Source organism: Lissotriton vulgaris, chromosome 4_1, assembly GCF_964263255.1.
Source record: "Lissotriton vulgaris chromosome 4_1, aLisVul1.2, whole genome shotgun sequence".
Lineage (NCBI taxonomy): Eukaryota > Metazoa > Chordata > Amphibia > Caudata > Salamandridae > Lissotriton > Lissotriton vulgaris.
Window position 1 is genome coordinate 1990150396 of NC_141691.1, and position 22763 is coordinate 1990173158.

The 22763-nt window shown below is 42.1% G+C and overlaps 1 protein-coding gene across 1 annotated transcript in view; it reads right to left on the reverse strand.

The window, feature by feature from the left end:
• Window positions 1-22763, reverse strand: part of LOC147724808 (1-phosphatidylinositol 4,5-bisphosphate phosphodiesterase gamma-1-like) — a 731250-nt gene that overhangs the window by 447600 nt on the left and 260887 nt on the right. The window contains exon 5 of the mRNA XM_086966316.1: window positions 20201-20248. Coding sequence (XP_086822442.1) covers window positions 20201-20248 — 48 coding nt within the window. The remainder of the gene's footprint in view (window positions 1-20200; window positions 20249-22763) is intronic.

Below are 22763 nucleotides of genomic sequence, written 5' to 3' on the forward strand. Positions count from 1 at the left end.
ACAAATGTAGAGGCTTCAACTAAAAATAAAGGAAACAATAACTTTCTAAAACCTTTTCTGTAAGTAACTGAATTCAACCAATTGCAACAATCAGTGTGCACCCTCTGTGTTACCTCTAATATAACAGTAAGAGTTAAACCACACCTAGTAATATTTGCTATTTTCCCTGTACCTCTTTCTGTGTAACACTGTAAATAAAAATAAAATGTTTAAAAAGATGGGAGTAACTCTCCATATCATTCATTGTACAATATATAGCATAAGAAGTCTGCGGTATTGAATACGATACAGTAAGGTAAGTATCAAAGGAGTTTTCACTGTTGCATAGACACCACAGGAAGAGCATCTAAGGACGAACCTTCCTGTTAGAAGCCACTGTGACCAACAGCGGTCAGCTCTGAACATGGCAGAAACTTGTACGCAGACGAGTGAACTCATAGGCTCGGCGCAACCACAGTAATGGTCTTGCAGCCTCCACGAGACAAAACGGTCATTAACATTAACATTATATGTAATTTTAAATACACTAATATACATTGAAACATCAAGAAAGGACCCAATTCTATACGTTTGTGGTTTTTAATATTTCTTTCTTTTTTTAGTGTTGATATTTTTTGGAGGATATTATAAATGTCCATCCAAAAAATGTTGCTTCAGAGACCCTCCCTTTTTAAAGTAAAAAGACATACATTACTGAATGATTGTAGGTGATTGGTTGTATCTCATGAGGAAAGTAAGTGAGAGAGACTGCCCAATTAACACCTGAAGAGCCTCGATGGAGACTTCTGCCGCAGAGTATTCAGCACTGCATATCCTTTGATGCTTCACTCTTACCTGTTGTTCCCAGAGGCTGGATTACCTTAGTAGATTTCAAACTCTGTGGGCCTGCTGGCATTCCATCCTTACCATAAGGGCCTAAACTGCACTGCTGTTAGCTCTGCAGTTGAGGGACGCGCTTGCTCTGTACTGAAGGTCTAAGCGATGAGTACCAACAGTCCAAATTAAAAGCCTAGTGCTTTAAGTGCAGGCTAAGAAGTGGAGTGCCTCTAAGCGTAGGACCAAGATCATAGAGCTTGCAAGTTCAGCAAGTCAACACTTTCAAAGGAGTACTTAAAAAAAAAAAATAATGGGACCAAATGGGGCAAAGATTTTAGCTAAAACGTGATAGTTGTTAGAGAAAATCTACCACTGAAACCTGGAGAGAAGGTCACTGTTCCCTTTCCTCCTCAAAGGTATGCAAGTGAGACTATCTGGAAGGAGTTGAGGTATATTCGTACCCTTCAGAGGCTTTGCACAGAATTTGGGTATTGTATTGTTTTGTAATTGCATTTATATAGCGCTTACTACCCCTGACGAGGCGTAAAGCGCTTTTTCGGCGGGTAGCACGCTATTCCGGGACCCATAGAGGATTAGTGTTGAATAAGTATAGTGAAACATGCAAGTACATTTTAAGTGGTGGATAGGTTAGTCAGTTATTTGGATTTGGAATGATAGCAGAAGGATAGAGGAGGACAAAGGTTTGTATTTATTTATCACTTGTTGACGCATTCAGGAAGCCTATAAAGGGTATTAGTGGTGAATAATTAATATGGTGAAATATGAGGTAATTTCAGTGTTGGATATTAGTCTGTTACTTGGAGTGAGAAGGATAGCAGAGGGATAAAAGGGGAAGAAAGATTTGCATTCATATAGCACTTGTTATCCCTGATGGGTGTTAAAGCGCTTTTCTGGCGAGTAGCACGCCACTCCGGAAACCATAAAGGATTAGTGTTAAAAATTAGTAGAGTATAAATATGAAGTAATTTGAGTAGTAGATATGTTATTCAGTTATTTGGGCAGTGTATTAGCATAGCTGAATATGGAATTTGAGAAGTGAACATGTTAGTCTGTTAATTTTGATTGAAAAGGATAGTGGAGGGATAAAAGAATGAAGGATTTTTTTTTAGGTCTTAGCAGTAGGAAGAGGCTTTTGGATGAGTAAAAATGGGTTTTGGAGGGGAGGAGTCAGAGGAGAGAGTTTAGAAAGGTTTGTTTTAGGGGATCGGTGTAGTAAAAGGGTGTCAGATGATGCAAGGAGGGGTAGAGCAGGAGAAAGTCTAGAAAGGGTTATTTTGGCGATCATAGTAGTGGTATGGGGTTTGGGATAAATGAGAGAGTGGATGTAGAGGATATATTGAAAGATGTATAGGATGAGAGATAGGGTAGTGAATTGGAAGGAGTAGTAGAAAGAAGTTTGAGATGAGTCAGAAGGTTGGGCTAGAAGATATATTGAGCGGAGAAATAGGCTAGTGCATTGGAAATGCTAAATTAGAAGAAAGTGATAAATATATAGCTCCATAAGTACATTGAAAGTATATAGATACATAAAGGAAGTAAGTATATTTAGATTAAATATATTGATAGAGGCACAGGATGAGAAATAGGGTTTGTGAACACAAAAATGGTGGCTGGGGGTGCACGGTTTTAACACACAGGTCTTAGCACAGAGCAAAGGAGAAATTTGGAGGGAAAACAGATTTGTCACCAAGTAATGAGAGGGACAAACTACAGAGGTTGGACTTCAAATCCCACAATTCAACACGTTAAATGCAAGCAATCATGGGCAGGGAAAACCACAAGTTTAAAACACAAAACAGGTGATAACATATGCAATCCCAGGCAGGTCAAACCTGCAATTTTAAACTGTAACAACCACATGCAAAGACAGTAATCACAGAAAGGGAAAATCGTTTTTTAAACAACTTTTGTTTTGGGAATAGCCTTTGTGAGCTTCTCCAGACCACTTGCTGTACTCAGTAACTGGCCCCCACCAGTTCTGACCCCCACTCTGGCGGGAAGACTGGCTGAAATCATACGTCAGAAAGGGGATGTGCCAGCCTGTGCCAACCCCCCCCTCAGGTGGGAGAGGCGAGGTGAAGCACGACCCCGGGCCCCGGCCATCTTGGAGATGGAGAGCCCTGCTCAATCACAGCTAGGCTCCTGCCCCCATCCCACAGGGGAGGAGCAGGCTAGGGGGTGTACCCACCCCAGGACAGAGACCCATTGGTCCCTGCCCTAGCCCTACCTGTAACGCCCCTAAATTCAGTATTTAGGGGCACCCTGAAACTTTTTCCAGAGATCCAGATTACGAAACAAGAAAGAAGATCAAGGAACACAAAGACCTGCCGTGCAGCTGCTAAAAAGAGAAAGACACCAACTGATTTGGACCCAGCCCTACCGGCCTGTCGACCCTCGAACCTGCTCCTGTTAAACCCCGGCATCTCCAGTAGTCAGCAACCTCAAAAACCCCGGAGGACCTGACTGCCTTATGACTCTGACTACCTGGGTCTCCCACGAACAGTGGTACTGCTCAAAGCAAGTAACAAGCCCTGGCATCAGCCCGGAACCGCGAACCCTGCACACTCTGCACCCGCCAAGCCTGGCCTGTGCCGGAGTGAATCAAACCCTGAGAACGTCCCCCCGGCGATTCTGACTTGGAATCCAGTGCCCAAGGATCCTCCTCGATGACCCCGACGACGCCTGCGGCCTCAGGACAAAGGACCTCTCCGACCGCGACTAGCAGGGGGTTAGATTTCCCGACATCAAAAGACACCCCTGCGCCCGGCACCCCCTGGCCCCAGTGCCCAACTCCTGGGTGCCTACCTATCCTCCAAGATCCCAACTTACCCCTTGAAGTGTTGGTCGCTCCAGAAGATCCTCCGTCCCCAAGCCTACTGCCTTTGTTCCCTTTTCAAGATCGCCATTGAATAACATTGAGCGCCCGACGGCTTAAAAGCACCCTGCACCCAGCCGCCCGAGTGCCCCTGACAGTGCAACCTGTACCCTATCCTACTTCACCATTTGCCCTGAGCAAGTGACCAGGAGCCCAGCTCCCACAGCCGCGTGACCTGCTAGCCAGCAGCCACCAACCGAAGGCCCCCTGCCTCTCATTGGATAACATTGGGCCTACCCACCTCTGCACCCGGCTGCCCCTGTGCCGCTGAGGGTGTACCAACTGTACCTTCCTCACCCTGGGGGACCCCTGAGTCTATGCCCAGAACCTTAACTTCGCCAGTCGAGTACTCACCTGAAAAACAATGACTCACTTTCCTGCCATAGGATAACATTGACTGGTTTGACTTGAAAAATCTTCTGTGTGAAGTTTTGAAACTTTAAAATGTTCATCTAAAATCAGCCGAATAACGAATTTCGAATTACTCACCTGTGATCAGGAGAGAAGCCAATACTGTACCTTGTAGCCCAGTACTGAACGCAAAAGTAATCACAAGCGTGTTTGCTAGTAATCTAAATTCCTTCCATAGGAAACCATTGACTGTTTTTCTGTGAAAATTCTTTTAAGTGTCTACTTTTGAAAATTGCAAATATTTCTTAGAAATCGTACCAACTACTAAAACGTAATTACTTACCTGTCTTAGGTAGAGACCCCAGTGCTGAACCTAGAAGTCCAGTACTGGATTACAAAAGTAACGAGAACCTACTTTACCTGTGCTTTGAATTTCCTTCCATTGGATAACATTGCCAGTTTTTTTTCACTAAAAAGTTTTCAAGTGTCAACTTTTAAAATACCTTTCTAATCTTTAAAAATCACTGCAATAACTAAAATGTTTTTACTAAACTGTTTTCAGCTTAGACCCCAGGACTGAATCTAGGATCCAGTCCTGAAGTTACAAAAGTAATCTATTAAGTACTCAGCTGCCTTTGTGTAGAAAAACCCATTGAGCTCAATGTTAAATTGTGTTTGGAATTGTGTTGCCTACTGCAACCATTGTACCTATTGTGTTTACGAAGTTTATTGCCTCTTTGCAAAGTAATTACATGAGAGTACTCATATCGAGAAAAGTATATTTTGATACCTGTTGGTTCTAAAATTAAAACAACTATATCTTTGGATATAAAAACAATTGGCCTAGAGTTCAGTTCTTGGGTGTGTGAAACCTTTTGCTGACTGAGTGTGTACAACAAATGCTTTACACTGTCCTCTGGTACTGCCTTACTGCTCGACCAAGCTACCACTTTAGAGAGTAAGGTCAGACCTGACTTTAACCTCTGTTATACCTCTGGGGATTGTGGACTCTATAGACTGTACCTTACTTTGGTCCAGTACATATAGAGCCACTTTCTCACAATCACACGATGCCTAAGTTGGTTACTCGTCTTGTAAAAAGTCCAAATATGTACACCACCCACAATTTGGTGCTTCTGGATACATTCCGCACATGGCTTGGCATGAGCTTTTAGACACTCTCTGCCATCTTGTTGGACTAATCCATTTGAAAGGTAAGAAGTGTACTGCTAGTATTACAAAGAGTGTTAAGTTCAGTAATATTAGTCAAAGCTTGATAATATTTTAAAAACATATGTTTAGGAATGATCAGATGGCCTCCTATAGGGAACTAGTGAAGCGGAAATGTCAGTTTCACCCTCGGCACTTTATCATGTCAGTTTAGACATAAAGCACAGCACTGCAGATACAGGCCTGCCTATTGCCACACTGCACCAGTAAAAAGTAATGCCCCGCTGAGAAGTTAGTTTAATGTCCATCCAGACACCAGAAAGTCACACGTTTATAAAGTCTAGCTCAGCCTTTTATTCTTCTTTGGCTCATGAAAGGAGTACTGCTGATGTGGATGATATATTCACAGTAACTTCTGCTTCTCTTATCCTGCTTCTCAGTAGAGGCGTGATTTAAGAAAAATGTAAGGAGGAATGAATGTAAAATTACATTTCAGAGAACCTGGGGGCAACAGAGTGTGGCGGTTGAGGACTAGAGCGCATGTGAAGGTTGACAAGGAAAACTTCCCCGTGCTTCAGTTTTTGAGGTATTTCCGCCGAGTCCATATGAAAAATTGCCCATGTGTTAACAGGGGGATTCCCCACATGGATTCGTTGTTAACACTCCCACAAGGAACGACCTGTGTTTCTATTTCTAAGCCCTGTTTGCCGAGTGATGAACAAAACAGCTGATATTTTCTTTCTGCGCCCCGCCCCCCTCGTGCTCTCCTCGCCTGGTCTCATTTCCTGCTCTTCCGGCCACTTCCTGTCTGCGCTCCTATCACTTCCCGTCAGATCCCTGGAAATGACTCAGGGCGGCCCCCGTAGGGCGGGGCTCGAGGCACTGAATCAGTGCACTGGACTGAAAACCTGAACCACAGCAGCCCCCACCCCCTTCTTTATCAGCTTATTTTCAGGAGAACAGATGTTCAGAGGTCTTTTTCATTTAAGATATATCAACACCATTTTTTTTCTATCTCGATATCCTGCCAGGCTGGGGGGGGGGGTCTCACAAAATGTCACTCACACCTTACTGTGTGCCTACCAACATGTAGTACTGCTTTCATTGTGTTCACCCGCTTGTTTCTGACGTTTTTTGTTTTTAATTCACCAGATGAGAGTTGACATTCTCCTCATTTCACCAGGCTACAATGGCATTCTTTATGGAGAAAACATAACGATCCAGCCGGTTGACAAGTGCTCTATGGCCTCTTCATCAAATTATACTATATTTTAGAAGGGAAAAAAACTCAGTTTCCCCCTCATTTATTTCTGCAGTTATTCTCTTTCTGCTTCCTTAATAACGCCCTACTACTGCGCACTTAAAGGGAAAGAATGGTTTTCTCTTACGACGGCTATATTTACAATTCTACTACAAATCTCTTAATTTCTTGATTTTATAATTGTATCAAGGATTCAACTTGGTGTTGCTTATCCAGTTTAAACTCTTTTGGTCCAAATCACCTGTTTCTTTCCTTAACAGTTGCTAAATTTGATTTAAACATAAATAAAATTTGATTTAAACTGAATAAATGTTTATCATATCCTATAAAGTGTAGCTCATTCTGAATATGGCATCTGCATTGAGCTAAAATGCATACATTAAATTTACTTGAGACAATTTTGCACACCAACAAAGTGCTGTGAAGTGACTACTAGGCGGCATTCCTGCGTTATGTAAAAATACGCATTGGGAGGTCTTTAGGGCATCCAAGTGTCTTATGTTCAGTTTCCATGGCAGGCTTTAACATATGGGACAAAGTAACTCCTGCCATACATTATATATGGGATAAAGTACTCGCTCCCATACATTAAAAGGATATGGCAAATCACCAAGGAGTTCCATAACTATATAGAGGAACGAAGCCGAAGGCCACTTCCCTTTATAGGTTTATGGAACACTGAGGTGACTTACAAAATTCTTATTAGGCAGGAGGTACTTAATTCCAAAACTCATGGGCACACTATTACCATTTGCCCAAACCACTTAAATCTTTGGTGTGTGGCTCTTTCATCTGAAAGAGAGAGCATGATTGTGTGCATGAGGAAAAAATTAGAATCTGTAGTGCAAACTTAAACATATCAAAAAAGATACTTGTTGCGAAAAAGATATTAGAATCAGTTTACAGTTTAATAAAAGTCAATTTAAAAAACAAACACACCTGCAGTAGTATGTCACTGTAGAGCTAGAAAAACAGAGCAGAAGGAAGAAAAGCCATGTTTTGTTTTTTAGGTCGATCTCTGTGAGGCTTGGTGTATACAGCACAAGGGCTTCAAGCCGGCCCATTGATTGTAATAGGTTGCCCCAGTTGCCATTCTAAATTCCTTACTTTTGAATGGTAAATTGTGCCCATTTGTCTCTCCTTTTGGTCTGTTGCTCGATCCCATAGCAACTAGCCCTGTTACAGGGCTCATTTTGCTTCTGTCCATTTCATCCCATAGCGACCTGGCCCTGTTACATGGCTCACTTTGCTTCTGCCCATTTCAGTTCGTTCCACACACAATTTTTTCTGATTGCCTGCCTCATGTTCTGGAAATGTTGCAAATGCAAACAGCTGACCAGTATTACTGTTTTCCTCTCCCACCCATTGTTTCTCCGCGTGTTCTCCCCTCTGCACCTTAGCCTTCACTTATGATTTACAGACTCTGGGTCACTGAAGGTCCAGTTGAGCAGTCACAAAGTTGGAATGTTAGAAATATGGCTTTATTTGCTAGCTCCCTTTCGCCCAATCTTTCGGTTTTAGTATTAAGTTTCACGCGCTCGGAGCTCCTTTGCTCCATTTCTGTAAACAGAGCTATAAATCTTGTTCTTCATCTGGTCACAAATGTGGCCACTGTGTTTATGTTCCCAGTGGTAATTCTCCTTTCTTAGTCCTCTAGGCAGTGCTGCAGCTGTGTCTCTGTTCCCAGGGGTAATTCCTCATCTTAGTCCTGTAGCCTGTGCGGCTAGCTGCTTCTCTGCACTCTTCGGTAATTCCTCTTTCTAAGTCCTCTACACAGTGCTGCTAGCTGCTTCTCTGGTCTCATCAGTAATACCTCATTCTCAGTCCTCTAGACAGTGCTGCAGCTGCTTCTCTGGTCCCAGTGGTAATTCCTCATTCTAAGTCCTCTGGACAGTGCTACAGCTGCTTCTCTGGTCCCATCGGTAATTCCTCATTCTAAGTCTTCTACACAGTGCTGCTAGGTGCTTTTCTGGTCTCATCGGTAATTCCTCATTCTAAGTCCTCTAGACAGTGCTGCAGCTGCTTCTCTGGTCCCAGTGGTAATTCTTTATTCTAAGTCCTCTAGGCAGTGCAGTAGCTTTGTCTCTGTTCAAACATCCACTACATTCCAAACCAAAACATTGATAAAAGACATTGTCATTTACAATGCCAAAAGCTCTAATTCTGACAAATGCAAGACCTATTTGCATTGAAAATGCTTGTCTCGAAACAGCTGCTTTGATTAAGCTCCGTGACCGGACCTGTCTTTCCTCTCAGCTACTGGCTCTGGCTTTGGAATGTATGAACCCAACTGCAGTAAGCTAAAGCAGTTGAGCTCTGGTGTACATTCTTTATAATAGGTGACTGGGTGCATCACAAGTAACCTATTATAAAGAAATTATAGACAGAGTCTCTACATTTATAGGCAGAGTTGCAGGATCCCAGGTATTGTAAGGATATTGCAAGTTACAGAGGAGGTCTGTGACCATATAAAGGAATGAGGCTGATACTATGTGACCTCCTTTCCACCTAGGCTGCTGGCTCAGGCATGATGTTGCAACTCAACTGTAATCAATTATTACAGTAGAGCAAGCTACAGTATTTTCTTATTGCAGGTGACTTGAGACATCACAACTTAAATGTAACAAGGAAAACAGAGACCGGTTTTATACTGAGATTGTAGGCTTGTATTATACCAATATTAAATACCATTGATCAGGGAACTTGCAGTAAAATACATATTTTGATATTTTTATATTTTAATACAAATATGGCCACAGCTACATCTTCCTGATGCCGACCTATATAAAGCACATGTTCATGTGACCTGACAGCACTAGTTTGTGCTCCGGCCATTTTGGATGGGATAAAACTTGAAGTGCTTCAGAGATACCTGGATCGTCATGAAAGGTGTTCCACCAGGCATGTCCGAGGTGGCTGGACCATTGAGGCCGGTTTTGAGAGCCAAGGGCTGCTCCTGGTTCCTCTGTCACTTTCCCCAGCATCGTTAGGTTAATTGCAGATGACACAGAGAGGCTTCGACAGATAGAGAGGGAGGAAAGGATGGGGAAGATAGAAAGTGATCAGTGACAGAGAAGAGAGAGAGAAAGGAGAGGAGAGAAGTAGAGAAAGAGTATGTATGGATGAAGAGAGAGAGAGCTGGCGCAAGGAGACTAATGGAGCGGGCTGGTTTGAGCATTTTTGCCACTTCTGTTTTTTGGTTCCCTAGCCCCGGTCCAAGATGGCATCTGAAAACGGTATCCTGTGAATAGGTCTGTCAAAAGGTCAGTACTTTGGTGGTGAGAGGCTGATTGATGGACGGTCGATGCAGGTTCACTGATGAGGGACCAGCGGAGTGATGGCACTCCCAGTGACTAACCCAGCAAATGCAGTGTGACTCAGATCAGCTAGAACGGCTGCAGCCCGTGAAGAGCTGACAGGGGTATAAAAAAAACCATTTACGGTTGCAACGAAAGGGCAGAACATTTACTCCCCTTCCTCGCCAACAGGGCGACTGCTAGTTGAGGCAGAACTGGTGATTAATGTGATCTACTAATAAGGGCAAGGCATGCATGAGGTTCTGGATCTGACAGCCTGAGCTTCATATCCCAGTGGAGAGGACAAGTTGAGAAAGCTCAGAGGAACTGCTGGATCAATAGTGGCTACAGCAAGGAGGGCCAAATCTGCAGCTCCACTATAGGACCACTTCTGCCCCTACTCCTAAATCCAGGTAGGGACGGACGCAGCGGAGGATACACCTGTGGCAACCTCTCTGGGACTGGAAAGGCTTTGATGGCCTCCTCAGTGGGACCACACAAGAAAGAGGATAGAGTGTTAATTAAATCATGGCACTGAAGCCTAGATAGAACAAGCGACTAGGGTCACAGCTGCAGAGGTTGTGGCCCAATACATGAAAGGGAGGAGAAACAAAAAATGCTATTGTGTCGCAACAATAGTTAACCAACATAAGAGTGATCTCCTTCCAGAACTTTTCCATATTCTCTGTTTCCATGCAAGAGGATAGACTTGAAAACCTGGAAAACAACAAGAGAGCTGCCAATCTCAGGTTGACTGACTGTTGTGACGCTGGTGAGGTATGACATCTATAGAACTGGACTGTGGAGCTTTTGCAGGAGATGGATCTACAATGCAGCCACCATCTAATCCAACCTAAAAAGACACCTCTACACAAGAAAGAAACAGATGGACGTTGAAGGGACGAGCACTTTGCTCATAAAGCTATATTATCTCAACACATACAGAAGTGGGCATCTAAGAAGAAGAAAATCACCCTTCTAGGTCATAGGGTCAGAGGATTAAGGCAGCACAAACTACCTGGAGAGTAGTAAAGTGTGAGAAACCATTGGGAGATGAGGTTCGAAAAGGTCAGGTTTTGAGTAACAGTACCTACATTATTCTGTTGTTACTTTAATTTGCTTAGGCCTCTGTTCTTCTGGTTCCTGACTTTGCTTTACAAAGTTACAGATAGCCATGGGTACCGGATGACTGCCTTAAGGTTCAAAGAGATGTAGGGAAATCAATGCAATGCGCCTATCGTCACACTTGAGAAGAATATTATTAGGTGTCTTTGGTTAAGATACCCTTCTGGTGGTTATCTCTCAGAAATGGTTTTTCCCTTACTCTGCCCTGTAATGCTTTCTAGAGAAGATTGTAATAAAATAAATGTGAATAAAAATGATAAGCACCGACTGCCATAGAAGTGCATCTCAAAGCACTGGAAAATGCTGTGGTATAGCAGCTAAGTATCACCTATGAAACCACACGCCTAATTTCTAATCTCACCTTTTGTCATGTGTTTGGACACGACTCCCAAGCGCATAGTTATGTTCCCTTAGTGTTGAGCATTTCAAAAGCAAGATATCTTTGAAACATGTGGAAGCAGCAGTGTATACCCTTGCCCTCACACCCTTTAGGAAGGAGACAGCACGTCTTTGATTCTCACACTCAAAGCGCAATATATATATATATATATATATATATATGTTCAAGCAAATGCCCCTTGCTGCAGGAGGAGCGACCATTCAGCTGGTGCCGGTGCCGAGTCAAGGACAAGACTCGTGTAGACTTTTGCAAAGCAATTTGAAATAAATCACTGCACTCTTCTAGGATTTGATTAAGCTTTTTAATCCATCAAGGAAACAACTTCCTCACCTACGCGTTTCAAACAGGTTACTGTTCTTGCTCACGGTAGTTACAAGTCCATTATTTCTTTTTACTATTTATACCCTCCTGCCCATGTGGCAATTAGGATGCATTATGGGAGGGGTAGTTTTAGGTGAAAACAAACCATGTCAGGTCCCTTTTACAAGTTATCTAAGTCCTTTGTGGTGACTTTATGTGGATGGCATATGGCGGCTGAGTGCCTTATGGCTTTAATGAATAAAACCATTTCAAAGCAAGTCGAGTTGTTACCTCACTTGCTGCATATATGTACAAGTATTGTACATAGTGGGTGATAGCTGAGTGCTAATTGTAAAAGTCATTGACTTGTAACTTGTTCCAGGACTCTGACATTATTTAAAATAAACGCTGTTAATAACAAACAAAAGGTTTTTCTCCATAATTTTTCATATGTTCTCAGTTTAACCCTATACATTTCAAAATTATAAGCAATACGTACTAAAAGGAATCAATACGTCTGGTTCAAGTTTCAAGTTTACATTTCATATAGTTATTATACTTTGGATTCAAACAGTTTTTTGTTGTGGGAAAAATCTCATAGTCAATTGGAGGTCTTCATACTTCAAGTCATGTGATTGTTTAGAATATTGGTTTGGTTCATAAATGTACATATAGTTCCTCGTCCCCGTTCAATCCTTGCGGGGTCTTGGTTTTGAATTTTATTATTAGTTTTGATTCCAAACGTCTGAGTTTTTGCAGGCGATTTCCTCCTCTCTCATTGTCAGGGATCATTGCCAGTCCTGAATATCTCACATTTAGCCAGGTTTTGTTTTTGTGAGTTATGAGGTGTTTTGCCATTGCATACGTTTGGTCCTTGTTTTGCATGGCCCTAATATGTTCTAACATTCTTTTCTTTAGGGCACATATGGTTGATCCAATATATCTCTTTCCACAATCACACTCCAAGAGATAGACAACATAATGGGATTCACAAGTGATCTTGGTCCGTATTTCAAAGGGTTGGCCTTTTGGATCTGTTATGGATTTGAGATTTTTGCCAATCTTGCACGCTTTGCATGATGTGCACTTGGTGAATCCTTTCTGTCTTTTTTCTAGCCACGTTTCTTCTCTTCTGTTTATGAAATGGCTGTTGACCAGAATATCACCAATTGATGGTGCTTTTCTAAAAGAAATTAAGGGGGCATCTCCTATGGTGTTTCCAATGTCAGGATCCTTTTTTAATACACTCCAGTATTTGGTGACCGCTTTTCTTATGTTTACACTTTCTTTTGAATATGTCAAGATTAGGCGTGGTTTATCTTCCTTTGTTGTTCCAATAGCCTCTTTTTTCTTGACTATCAGTGTCTCTGTTCTGGTTTTTTCTCGAGCTCTCATTTCTCCTCTTTTTATTGTTTTCATCTTGTATCCTCTTTGGGAAAAACGGTTAACTGTTTCTGCAAATTTCTTTTCCATTTCCGATGGTTCAGAACAGTTACATTTCATCCTTAGAAACTCTCCATATGGTACATTTGATTTCAAGGATGTTGGATGAAAACTAGTCCCATGCAGGATGCTGTTCGTAGAGGTTTTTTTGCGAAAAAGGGTTGTGTGCATTGTGTTGTCTTTGATATATACTTTTGTGTCCAAGAAGTCTATTTCCTCATCTTGGATGTTAAAAGTAAATTGTAGGCCCACATTATTCTGATTCAAGATCCTTATGTACTCTACCAACTCTTCCCTGGTTCCATTCCACACAAGGAAGAGATCATCAATAAATCTCAGCCAGAGAATAGTCTTGGCAGTATACGGTTCGTTTTCTTCTCTCCAAGCTATGTGTTTCTCCCACCATCCCATGGTGAGATTAGCATAGCTTGGAGAGAAGGAAACTCCCATGGCGGTTCCACAGTTTTGGGAATATATTCCATAATTGAAAAGGAACACATTGTTTGTTAGGCATATGCGTATCATGTCCAATAGCATAGCAGAATGTTTGAGTTCCCCTATTGGTCTCTGTCTTAGAAAGTAAGCAATTGCTTCAAGACCTATTTGGTGATTTATCGACGTGTAAAGTGAAACTACATCAATTGTAGCTAAAAGATAAGTTGGTTGCCATTGTGTGTCCATTATTATTCGAAGAAAGTCTCCAGTGTCCTTAATGAAGGAGTTGAGAGTGGGTACTAAGGGAGCTAAGAAATGATCCACATATGAGGCAATATTTTCATACAGCGATCCACAGCTGGAAATGATCGGTCGAGCTGGAGGTTTAAACAATGTCTTGTGAACTTTCGGCAGAAAGTAGATAGTAGGTGTTATAGGATTTTCTACTGTCAGAAACTTGGTTTCTTCCTGACTTAACAGCCCACTTTCTTGCCAAGTTCTTATTTGGCGATGTATTTCTGTTGTCATTGTCGCTATTGGGTTGACTTCCAATTTTGTATAGTTTTTGGTATCTTGCAGTTGTCGATTGGCCTCTTCTATGTAGTCAGTTTTGTTTAAGACCATAATATTCCCACCTTTATCAGCTGGTTTTATTTCAATTTTGAGGTTCGATTTTAGAGAGTTCAATGCTTGACGTTCCTCCCAAGTTAGGTTTTCTTTGTTTTTGTTATTGACATTCTTCAATTTTTCTAGTTCCGCAGTGATTAGGTCATGGAATGCATCAATTTTATTGCCAGGATGTAGGGTTGGACAGAATTTCGACGGGTTCTTGAAAGTTGTTTTTGGATGCTTGTTGTGTTCAATATCCATTTCTTTCAAAATTTGTGTTTCCGTTAGGGAAATGTTGTCATCCTCATTCGCCAAGTTGTGAGCTACTACGAGTGCCGGGAGGTCAGAGATTGTGTATCCATCCTCATCTCCACTATTGGTCGCATTGAGCTCCTGTGTACTTTTTTTATTGTTTGATTTGGCAAAAAACTTTTTTAATTTCAGTTTCCTTATGTATTTGTATATGTCAATCTTCGTTTCTACCTCATCCTGATGTTTTTCTGTTAAAGCATGCAACTTCTTCTTAAAGGAGAGAACTTTGGAATTTAACAACCACAACAAAATGCTACAAGAAATGCTTACAATTTGCCTAGAACAAAATATTTTCACCTTCGGTGGAGAAATCTTCAAACAACGGAGTGGGACGGCTATGGGTTTTTCCTTTAGTCCATCTTATGCGTGTCTCACTATGGGATGGTGGGAGCAGGAAATTGCGTGGAACTCAACAATTGAATTATCTGTAAATAAAGTGGTGAGTTGGAAGAGATTCATCGATGATTTATTAACAATCTGGGATGGAACAGAATCAGAATTCCAGGAATACTTTCAGATAATGAACAACAGTGTGAAAAATCTTAAATTCACTTACAACATGAGTAAGGAGAGAATCATATTCCTGGACACAGAAATTTATGTAAAAAATCAACAAATACATACGACTCTCCACCGCAAATCAACATCGACAAATGCCACACTAGAAGCCACCAGCTTCCACCAAAAAACATTACTTAACAGCATTCCGTACGGAGAATTTTTGAGAATCCGTAGGATATGCAGTGAAGAAGATGAGTGGAAGAAGAACAGCAAAAAGACAATGGAAAGATTTATCAAAAGGAAATACCCACAACAAACAGTGAGAAACAGTCTCATTAAAAGCAATACAAAAACACGAGAGGAATGTTTGAAGAGGAAAAATAAAGAGGATGACCCTGAGACGAAGAAAATTCGCCTAATCATTGATTATTCACAAGAAAGTGAAAAGATAGGCAAAATCCTTCGAAAGAATTGGAAGTTGTTACAATTAGACAATACTGTTAAGGAGCTCATGGGAACGCACCCTACGATAACATATAGGCGTGCAAAAAACCTAAAGGATCACCTAATACACAGCCATTTCCAGAAAAAACGACAGGATGACTGGTTGAAAACCAAAGGATTCATGAAATGTCATGGCTGCAAAATGTGCCAGATAGCCAAGCAAACAAAGGAAATTACTTTGGCCAACAAAAAGAAATGGCAAATTAGACAATGCATAACGTGCAAGACACCATTTACCGTATATGTAGTGGAGTGCCCGTGCCCCATGCAATATGTGGGAAGCACAACTGTGGAACTGAAGAACCGTATTTTACAGCACATGAGGGCCACAATTCATAAGGACCGCTCAAATGCCATAGCCAAACATATGGAACTATCGCACCAGGGTGATTGGCAAAAACTGAGATTTTATGGCATTCAAACAATAACCAAAGGTGAGCGGGGAGGTGATCGAGCGAAAAAATTGAGACAAGCTGAATCTAAATTTATTATCAACCTGAGGACCCTGCACCCTAATGGGTTGAACCAATCGGAGGAATTATATGTGCACCTGTGACCAGACATTTGAATCAGAACTATATGTACAATGATCAGTGAAAATTATTAGTATTAGTCAGCCTATTGGAAGGCAGAACAAAGATTGATACAGAAGCCTATTGGAAGGCGCATAAATTAATGCACCTAATTTTGAATCTTTTTATCTAATTGTTGATTGGGTTGCACTTTCACTTATAATTAATTTTTTGTTAAACTTTCGGTAAAACTACAAGGACCAGAATCCTTAGTACATCATGTGACAGGAAATACTCTTGTTTTGAAAAAAAATGTGGTTAAATGTTTGTGGGTGGGGCAAACCCGGTGATCGTGAGCAAGGTGGAGTGACACCGAAACGCGTAGATCTCTGCGCCTGTTGCCCTTTGAAAAGAAAGAAATAAAAAGGATTGCTGTTTAAATCCAAGTTGGCTGTGCGACCTGTTGTTTTTCCCTGCTGGGAAGAAGTTGTGGTGATAAATAGCGGCTTGGTTCTGCCGCAGGATACCGCACATGCGAGAGCGCTGCAAAAACTCCCGCGAAGGAACCGCTCTGGAGGTAATATATATATATATATATATACATACATATATAGACTTTATGCTGACCTCTTCCTGAACCCCGATCCAGGACGGATTTTGTTGCCTTGCTTTTCAACCTCTGTGTTAACTATCAGTTGCAATCAAGAATTACCAATACATTTCACAGACTTTTTTTTCGGACCTTTATGTCTCTTCGAGACTAACTTGCTGTATCTAGCATATGGGTTTGACCAAAACGCCCATCTTTTTCATTGGTTCCTGTTGCTGTCCTTTAGAAATGCTGGCTTATCATTGGTGAATTCATTTAGTAGTCCCTCCTTTATGAATTTTTTATCCTCCCATGAGGACTGGCCCTCTTACATTTGTTCTTACTGTTCAACTTATTTATAAGAGAGAACTCTTATTTTTGGTTGGGCTGTGCCTTTGGTCCTTAATTGTTCTGTTTATTTGTGCAATAAAACTTCTGTCACTACATTTGCTTGCAGTTCCGTCCCTTCATTTGCTTGGCCCCTTGATCTCCCCGTGCCTTCCCCTCGCCCCTTCAAAAACTTTGCTCACGACCCTAACACCCCTCCGAGGCTGCTTCTGTTTTGCTCAAGACACTGCTTGTCTACCCGAGCATTGAATTCTTATGTTATTTCACATTTCTAGCTTTTATTTATATAGCGCTCCTATCCATGCACTCAGTGGAAATCCAACAATCAGGCTTACACCAGACTTGAACACAGATCCCCAGCTCCCCAATTAGCAGCTCTCACCGCTGCATATTCTTTCGTTGGCCATGTTGAAGCATGCAGTACCATATGTGGCTAAAAGAGGTCCCACAGGACACCTAGTGACAGCCTGTGGTACTGCACCCTCACAACATTGATTGTTGTTTACTGCTGGGATATTTATTGCCCAAAAAATTAATGTAACAAACATTTTTTTTAATACCATGGCGGCTACTTAATGGGCCGCGATGCGCATAATTTTTATATGCACGGACGCCGTGCTTTCTTTGAGCATGGCGCCCACTTTATATTTTCAAACCAAATGCTTTAAGTCTCGCAAATGCAAGACCTATTGCATTGAAAATGCTTGTTGCTTCTAATGTGGACCCCCTTAAGGAGACTCTGCAGACCTTTTAAGTCTTTATTAAGTCCAGGTTGCCCTTTCCCCAGGCAATCAAAAGTAAAATCGTAACAAAGTAAAATAGTCGCAAATTTGCCTTTTCAACATGTTTGACCTGGATGTTTTGCCTATAACCTATTTCTGCTGGTTTTAGGACTCTGTGCACTTCGCCACATCTGACCTGTAGTAAAGTACATGTGCCTCCTTTCTAATTCAGATGCTGTACATTGTAACTCCCTATTTGGCCTATTCAACTCCCCTATAAGTCCATTGCAAATTGTGCCCTAAGGGCACCCATGGTATGGAAAGTTAAATGTTATATGTGGGATGCAGTGTGTACACCACCTACATACATGCCAAAAATATATCCCTACCAACACTACGCACTGAGTAGACTGCAGATTAAATGCACTACAATGAAAAATGCATTTGCCATGTAGGAAAAACCTATTCTAAAATGGTTTTGTAACCCACAGTGCGTGGTGTGAATATATACAAATAGGGCACACTACATTTAAAGTCAGTGTCCCCTCACACTGAAATAAAACCTAAATGCTGTTCACATTGTAGACGAGGCTAGACTTTTAGGCTTAGGTGGGATAAAGTCTTTTTTTTCCACCCCCTGATTCATTGGTGAAGTCAGATTTTTGATAACTTAGGCAGAAAAGTAACTTTGCAAAAGTGTATTTTAGGTTGGATGAGGCTTATACCAGTTCTGCCACTCAGCACACCTAGAGCTGGAATACACATCTTTGCCTGGGGCAGTTGACAACTCTGATTCAGAGGACAATGGCTTGCCACTTGGCCCAGTAAAGGTTGTTAACTGTGGACCACTTTGAGGGGATTATGTATCTGCGAGTGGACAGAAACAGTTGGCAGAAAAAATGGCAACTTTAGAACCGCTTCTTTGGACTTGGAGATGGCAGGTAGGGGTTCTATTCACTCCAAGGACTCTCCAAGACATCCCGTCCTGAGTCACAGTGGGAGGGAAAACCAACCCTGCCACCTATCAAAAATACCGACCTGGAATACACATCTTTGGCTGGGAGATTTAACTGCTATGGCTCAGAGGATTGCCTCTGGGCCCAGGAAAGGCAAATGGGTGTTAACCTCTGAGCACTTAACAAGGATTAGCTGTCTATGAGAGGAAAGGAGCAGGTGTAGAACAAAGGGCAGAGTTAGCGCTACTTATTTTGACGGGGAGATGACAAGGAGGTCTTCTTCTATTCATCCTCAGGGTCCTCCAGAGTGTTAGGCTCCAGCCTCAGCAGAAGGGAAAACCGGTTTTAACTGTCAGATAGGGGAGAGGCCAAGAAGCTAAAGACAGGACTGTCTGGTGTTAGGACTGTCTGGTGTTAGCTAGGTCAGCCATGTTGGAACAGGAGCTCCCGTGTCATTCTACAGTAAGGCAAAGAGAAAGATCTGGAAAAGGAAGTGAGGGGTTTATGAGAACATTGTTAGGACTGGGCAGCAGAATTCCTACTATAAACTGGCCAGTGTATATAATTAATCTGGCACCTCCACCTACACCTCTTCAGAATATTCTTGGACATGAGAAGACTCTATCTGGTGAGGAAAGCCCCACTGGAGGAATCCCAAGTTCTAATTCCTGACTCCTGATGAACACATCACACTAAGACTCAAGGATTCCTGACTCTTGCTGGCAGCTAGGGACTTGGTCTGCTCTCCAAGGATCACATAGCGGGACTCTTGTTTACAAGCTTGAGGAACAAAAAAGCAGAAGCACTCCTGACTTCAAGAGGGCTTGGCTGACCAAAGAGGGCTAGACCCTGCTCAGTGGAGCAAAGGCTGCCGAACTTTCCCAGCAGTTGGCAATAAGTCTGAAGGTGCAACCTTTAACTAGAACAACCCGCTTGGTGTATGCGACCTTTGCTTTGCTGCGGTTGGCCTAAAATTGTTCCTAGGTACAAGCCCACCACAAACCTTTTTTTTTTTAACCCAGTGGTCGATGCTTGACTTCTTTCTAGGCGTTTTTGCCTTAAAATATTTAAAATTAATTGCTCTGCCCCCACCCCCTCAACCTACTTTAGTAATCTTGGTGCCCTTTTGATTATTACATTTTTCACTATGCTTTAAAATTGGTTTGGGAGTTTTATTCTGTTGAGTTCCTTACTCTGCATTTGTTGGTGCTGCTTGAACGTAGCACATAGGTTCTCTAGAGATGGCCCGCTGCTTGTGCCAGGGCTACCAGGAGTTGCGCAGAGATTTTCTCAGAACTGTGGGTTGACCTAACCAGAGTGGGATGAATTCGTGGTGGTGCCACCCACCCAAATCAATAAGCTCATTTCTGGCAATAGGGGCCAAAGTATTTGAGGAAACCAATGACTACTCCTATTTCCAAAGGTCCACAAGGAACTCTAGATCTGTCACAGTTGTTCTTGAGTACTACTATCATCCTTTTTGCAAAGTAATCGCAATCTTACAAAAGAAATGTTTTACATTATCAACGTGCTTTATACAGACTTGAACTCATATAAAATAATACATAAAACTGTATATTCTTTTGTTTACTTTGCCTAATAAAATGTGTTGTCTCTCTTGTAGTATAAGGCATTATGCCTGTTGTTGACTTACCAGCTTTCTCTTCCTCTGTCCATCGAGTCAAATTGTTTTCGAAGCCACCTGTTAAAGAAATGTACAAATGTAAATGTATTGTTTATTTATTTGACATCAGCAACATTTTGATCAGAAATATTTTACGTAGCATTAATGACGGCATATTAGATCAAAAATGATGGTGTAGTTTACATTGTGTAGACAAAATAACACTTGTGTGGGTTATAGTGGCAATTTTGAGAATGTGAATGGTGAAAAAACACGTTTAACCAAGACTATGACAAATGGCTAACTAGTGGATGGTAAAGTATGCAGTATACACATGTACATCAAGATGCAGCCTTCAACTTCATTGAAGTTGCAAAAAATGACTTTTCAAGGCTGTTTTAAATTCCTGAAGAAAGCGGCTGACCTGAATGTCTGGCAGTAGGGACTTTCAATGCAGCAGACGTAGAGGATGGGAAGATCTTCATTTGGAGGCTGTGCATGGTTCCTTAGGTGCAACTAGAAGTTTGAAATTGGTGGATCATCGGTTTTGAGTTTGTTGTACTGTGAAACTAATTCAAAGATGTGGTTTATAGCCAAACTATTAGCCACTGTCTACATTTACTGATTGAAAATGAATGAATGAATGAAATGAAAAGACCGTACACGAGAGACGACCGCCGGGAAACTACAGAGGAGGGATTGCCTGCAGCGGCATACCGCCGTAGAGGTGACGCACCCGTTTCCTCATTTTGGCACATCAATAGAATCCCCTCCCGGCTTTCCGCCTTACACCAAAGCGAGACCCAGCCAGAACTGAGCTTAAAAGACCCAGACTTACTCCGACCATACTTTGGATTTGGAGTGGAAGTCCTGAAGAGTCGTGTTGACTCAACCGTACACGACGAAACACGTGTCGGCGATTGTTATTATTCTCAAGTCTGGAGAAAATAAACATCTTGCTGTGACAAGAAGATTTACACCAAAGAACCTGCTTCTGCGCATCTTTTGCCTTTTGGTCATTGTACCTTGTTTTGATAACACACATGTAGTTGCGAGAGCCTAGTTTTGTTGATGTTCTCTGTTTTGTTTATAAGCAGCTGGCACTGCAGCTAAATGAGGATAAATAGAAGTGTGTGCTGACCCTGCCTTTTGAGGATGCAGAATGTAACAGACAATATCCTGAACTGATGCTTCAGGTGGCTCTTTGTGTTTTCCTAAGCAGTAATGGAAAAACCTTTTCCACCTGATTGTGTGGCAAGTGCGTGTGATGTGTTTGTGCACCTCACAAACATTTGCATACACTCCTCTGAAAATATTAGGTAACCACATTCTAAGACCTCAGGTGCCAGATCATTTCAGGAGGTCTGGTCACAGTAGCAAGGTTTGTGTATATTGCTTGACATCTCCAGAAGCATCCAGCACCAGAGCGGACTTGCCCATGTTGGGACGGCTTGAACGAATGAATGAAACTGTTTTTTTGTAAAGCGCAACGATCACTCCAAGGAGCATCTTGGCGCTAGATGACAGAGGGCTGAGGGGAAGATAAAGAGGAAGAGTACAGAAAAGAAAGAATGGTTACGAGAAATCAGATGAGTGCTAGGATTTTCTGGTCAGGCGCGCTAAAGATCCAAGTTTTTAATAACTTTCTAAACATGGGCTCGTTGTTGGAGTGTCTTAGTTGGGTGGGCAGGAGATTCCAAGCTTTGGCTCCCAGTGTAGCCAGGGTTTTCCCCCCTCGTGTTTTTATTTTGAAATGGGGACTAATGAGCAAGTTCTGGTAGGAAGACCGCAGGGTTCGATTCGTTTTGTAGGGTCTAAGATGATTTCTCAGGTATAGTGGCCCACTTTCAATGGTGGCTTTATAGGTGATGGTTAGGATCTTAAACATGATCCTTTTATGGATTGGAAGGCAGTGGAGGGCTTTTAGTGCATCCGTCGAGGATGACCGTTTGGGGAGTCCCAGTACCAGCCTGGCAGCGGCATTTTGGATCACTTGTAGTCGTTTTATCACCATCTTTTTTGTTCCCGCTTATATTCCATTGCAATAGTCAAGGCGGGAAAGGATTAGGGCTAATGCAACAGTTTTCCTAGCTTGCAGGGGAAGCAGATCAAAGAATTTCCTCAGGATTCTTATTGTTTGAAAACAAGTACCTGCAACTGTGAGTGCCTGTTTGTGAAAGGACAGCGACTGGTCAAATTTAAAACCTAGGTTTTTGGCTGTGTCAACTGTGGCGGGCGGTGGATCTGAGTTAATGGGCCACCATAGGGTTGGGTTAAAGTTGTTAGCTTTCCCGTACAGGATGATCTCTGTCTTGGAGCTGTTACACCTGAGATGGTTTGACTCCATCAATTTCATGACTGAGGTGAGGCAGTGGTGAAATCTTTCTTCTGCCGCAGTGGAGTTTTTATCCAGGGTTAGAATCAGTTGGGTGTCGTCTGCGTAGCTGATAGCTTCCATATCGAAGGAATCGATCAGTGTGAGCAGGGGGGACATGTACAGGTTGAAAAGGGTCGGGCTCAGGGAAGATCCCTGCGGGACCCCTGAGGACAGTTGTTTCCCTGTGGACTTGTATCTACCCAAAGTGACGACCTG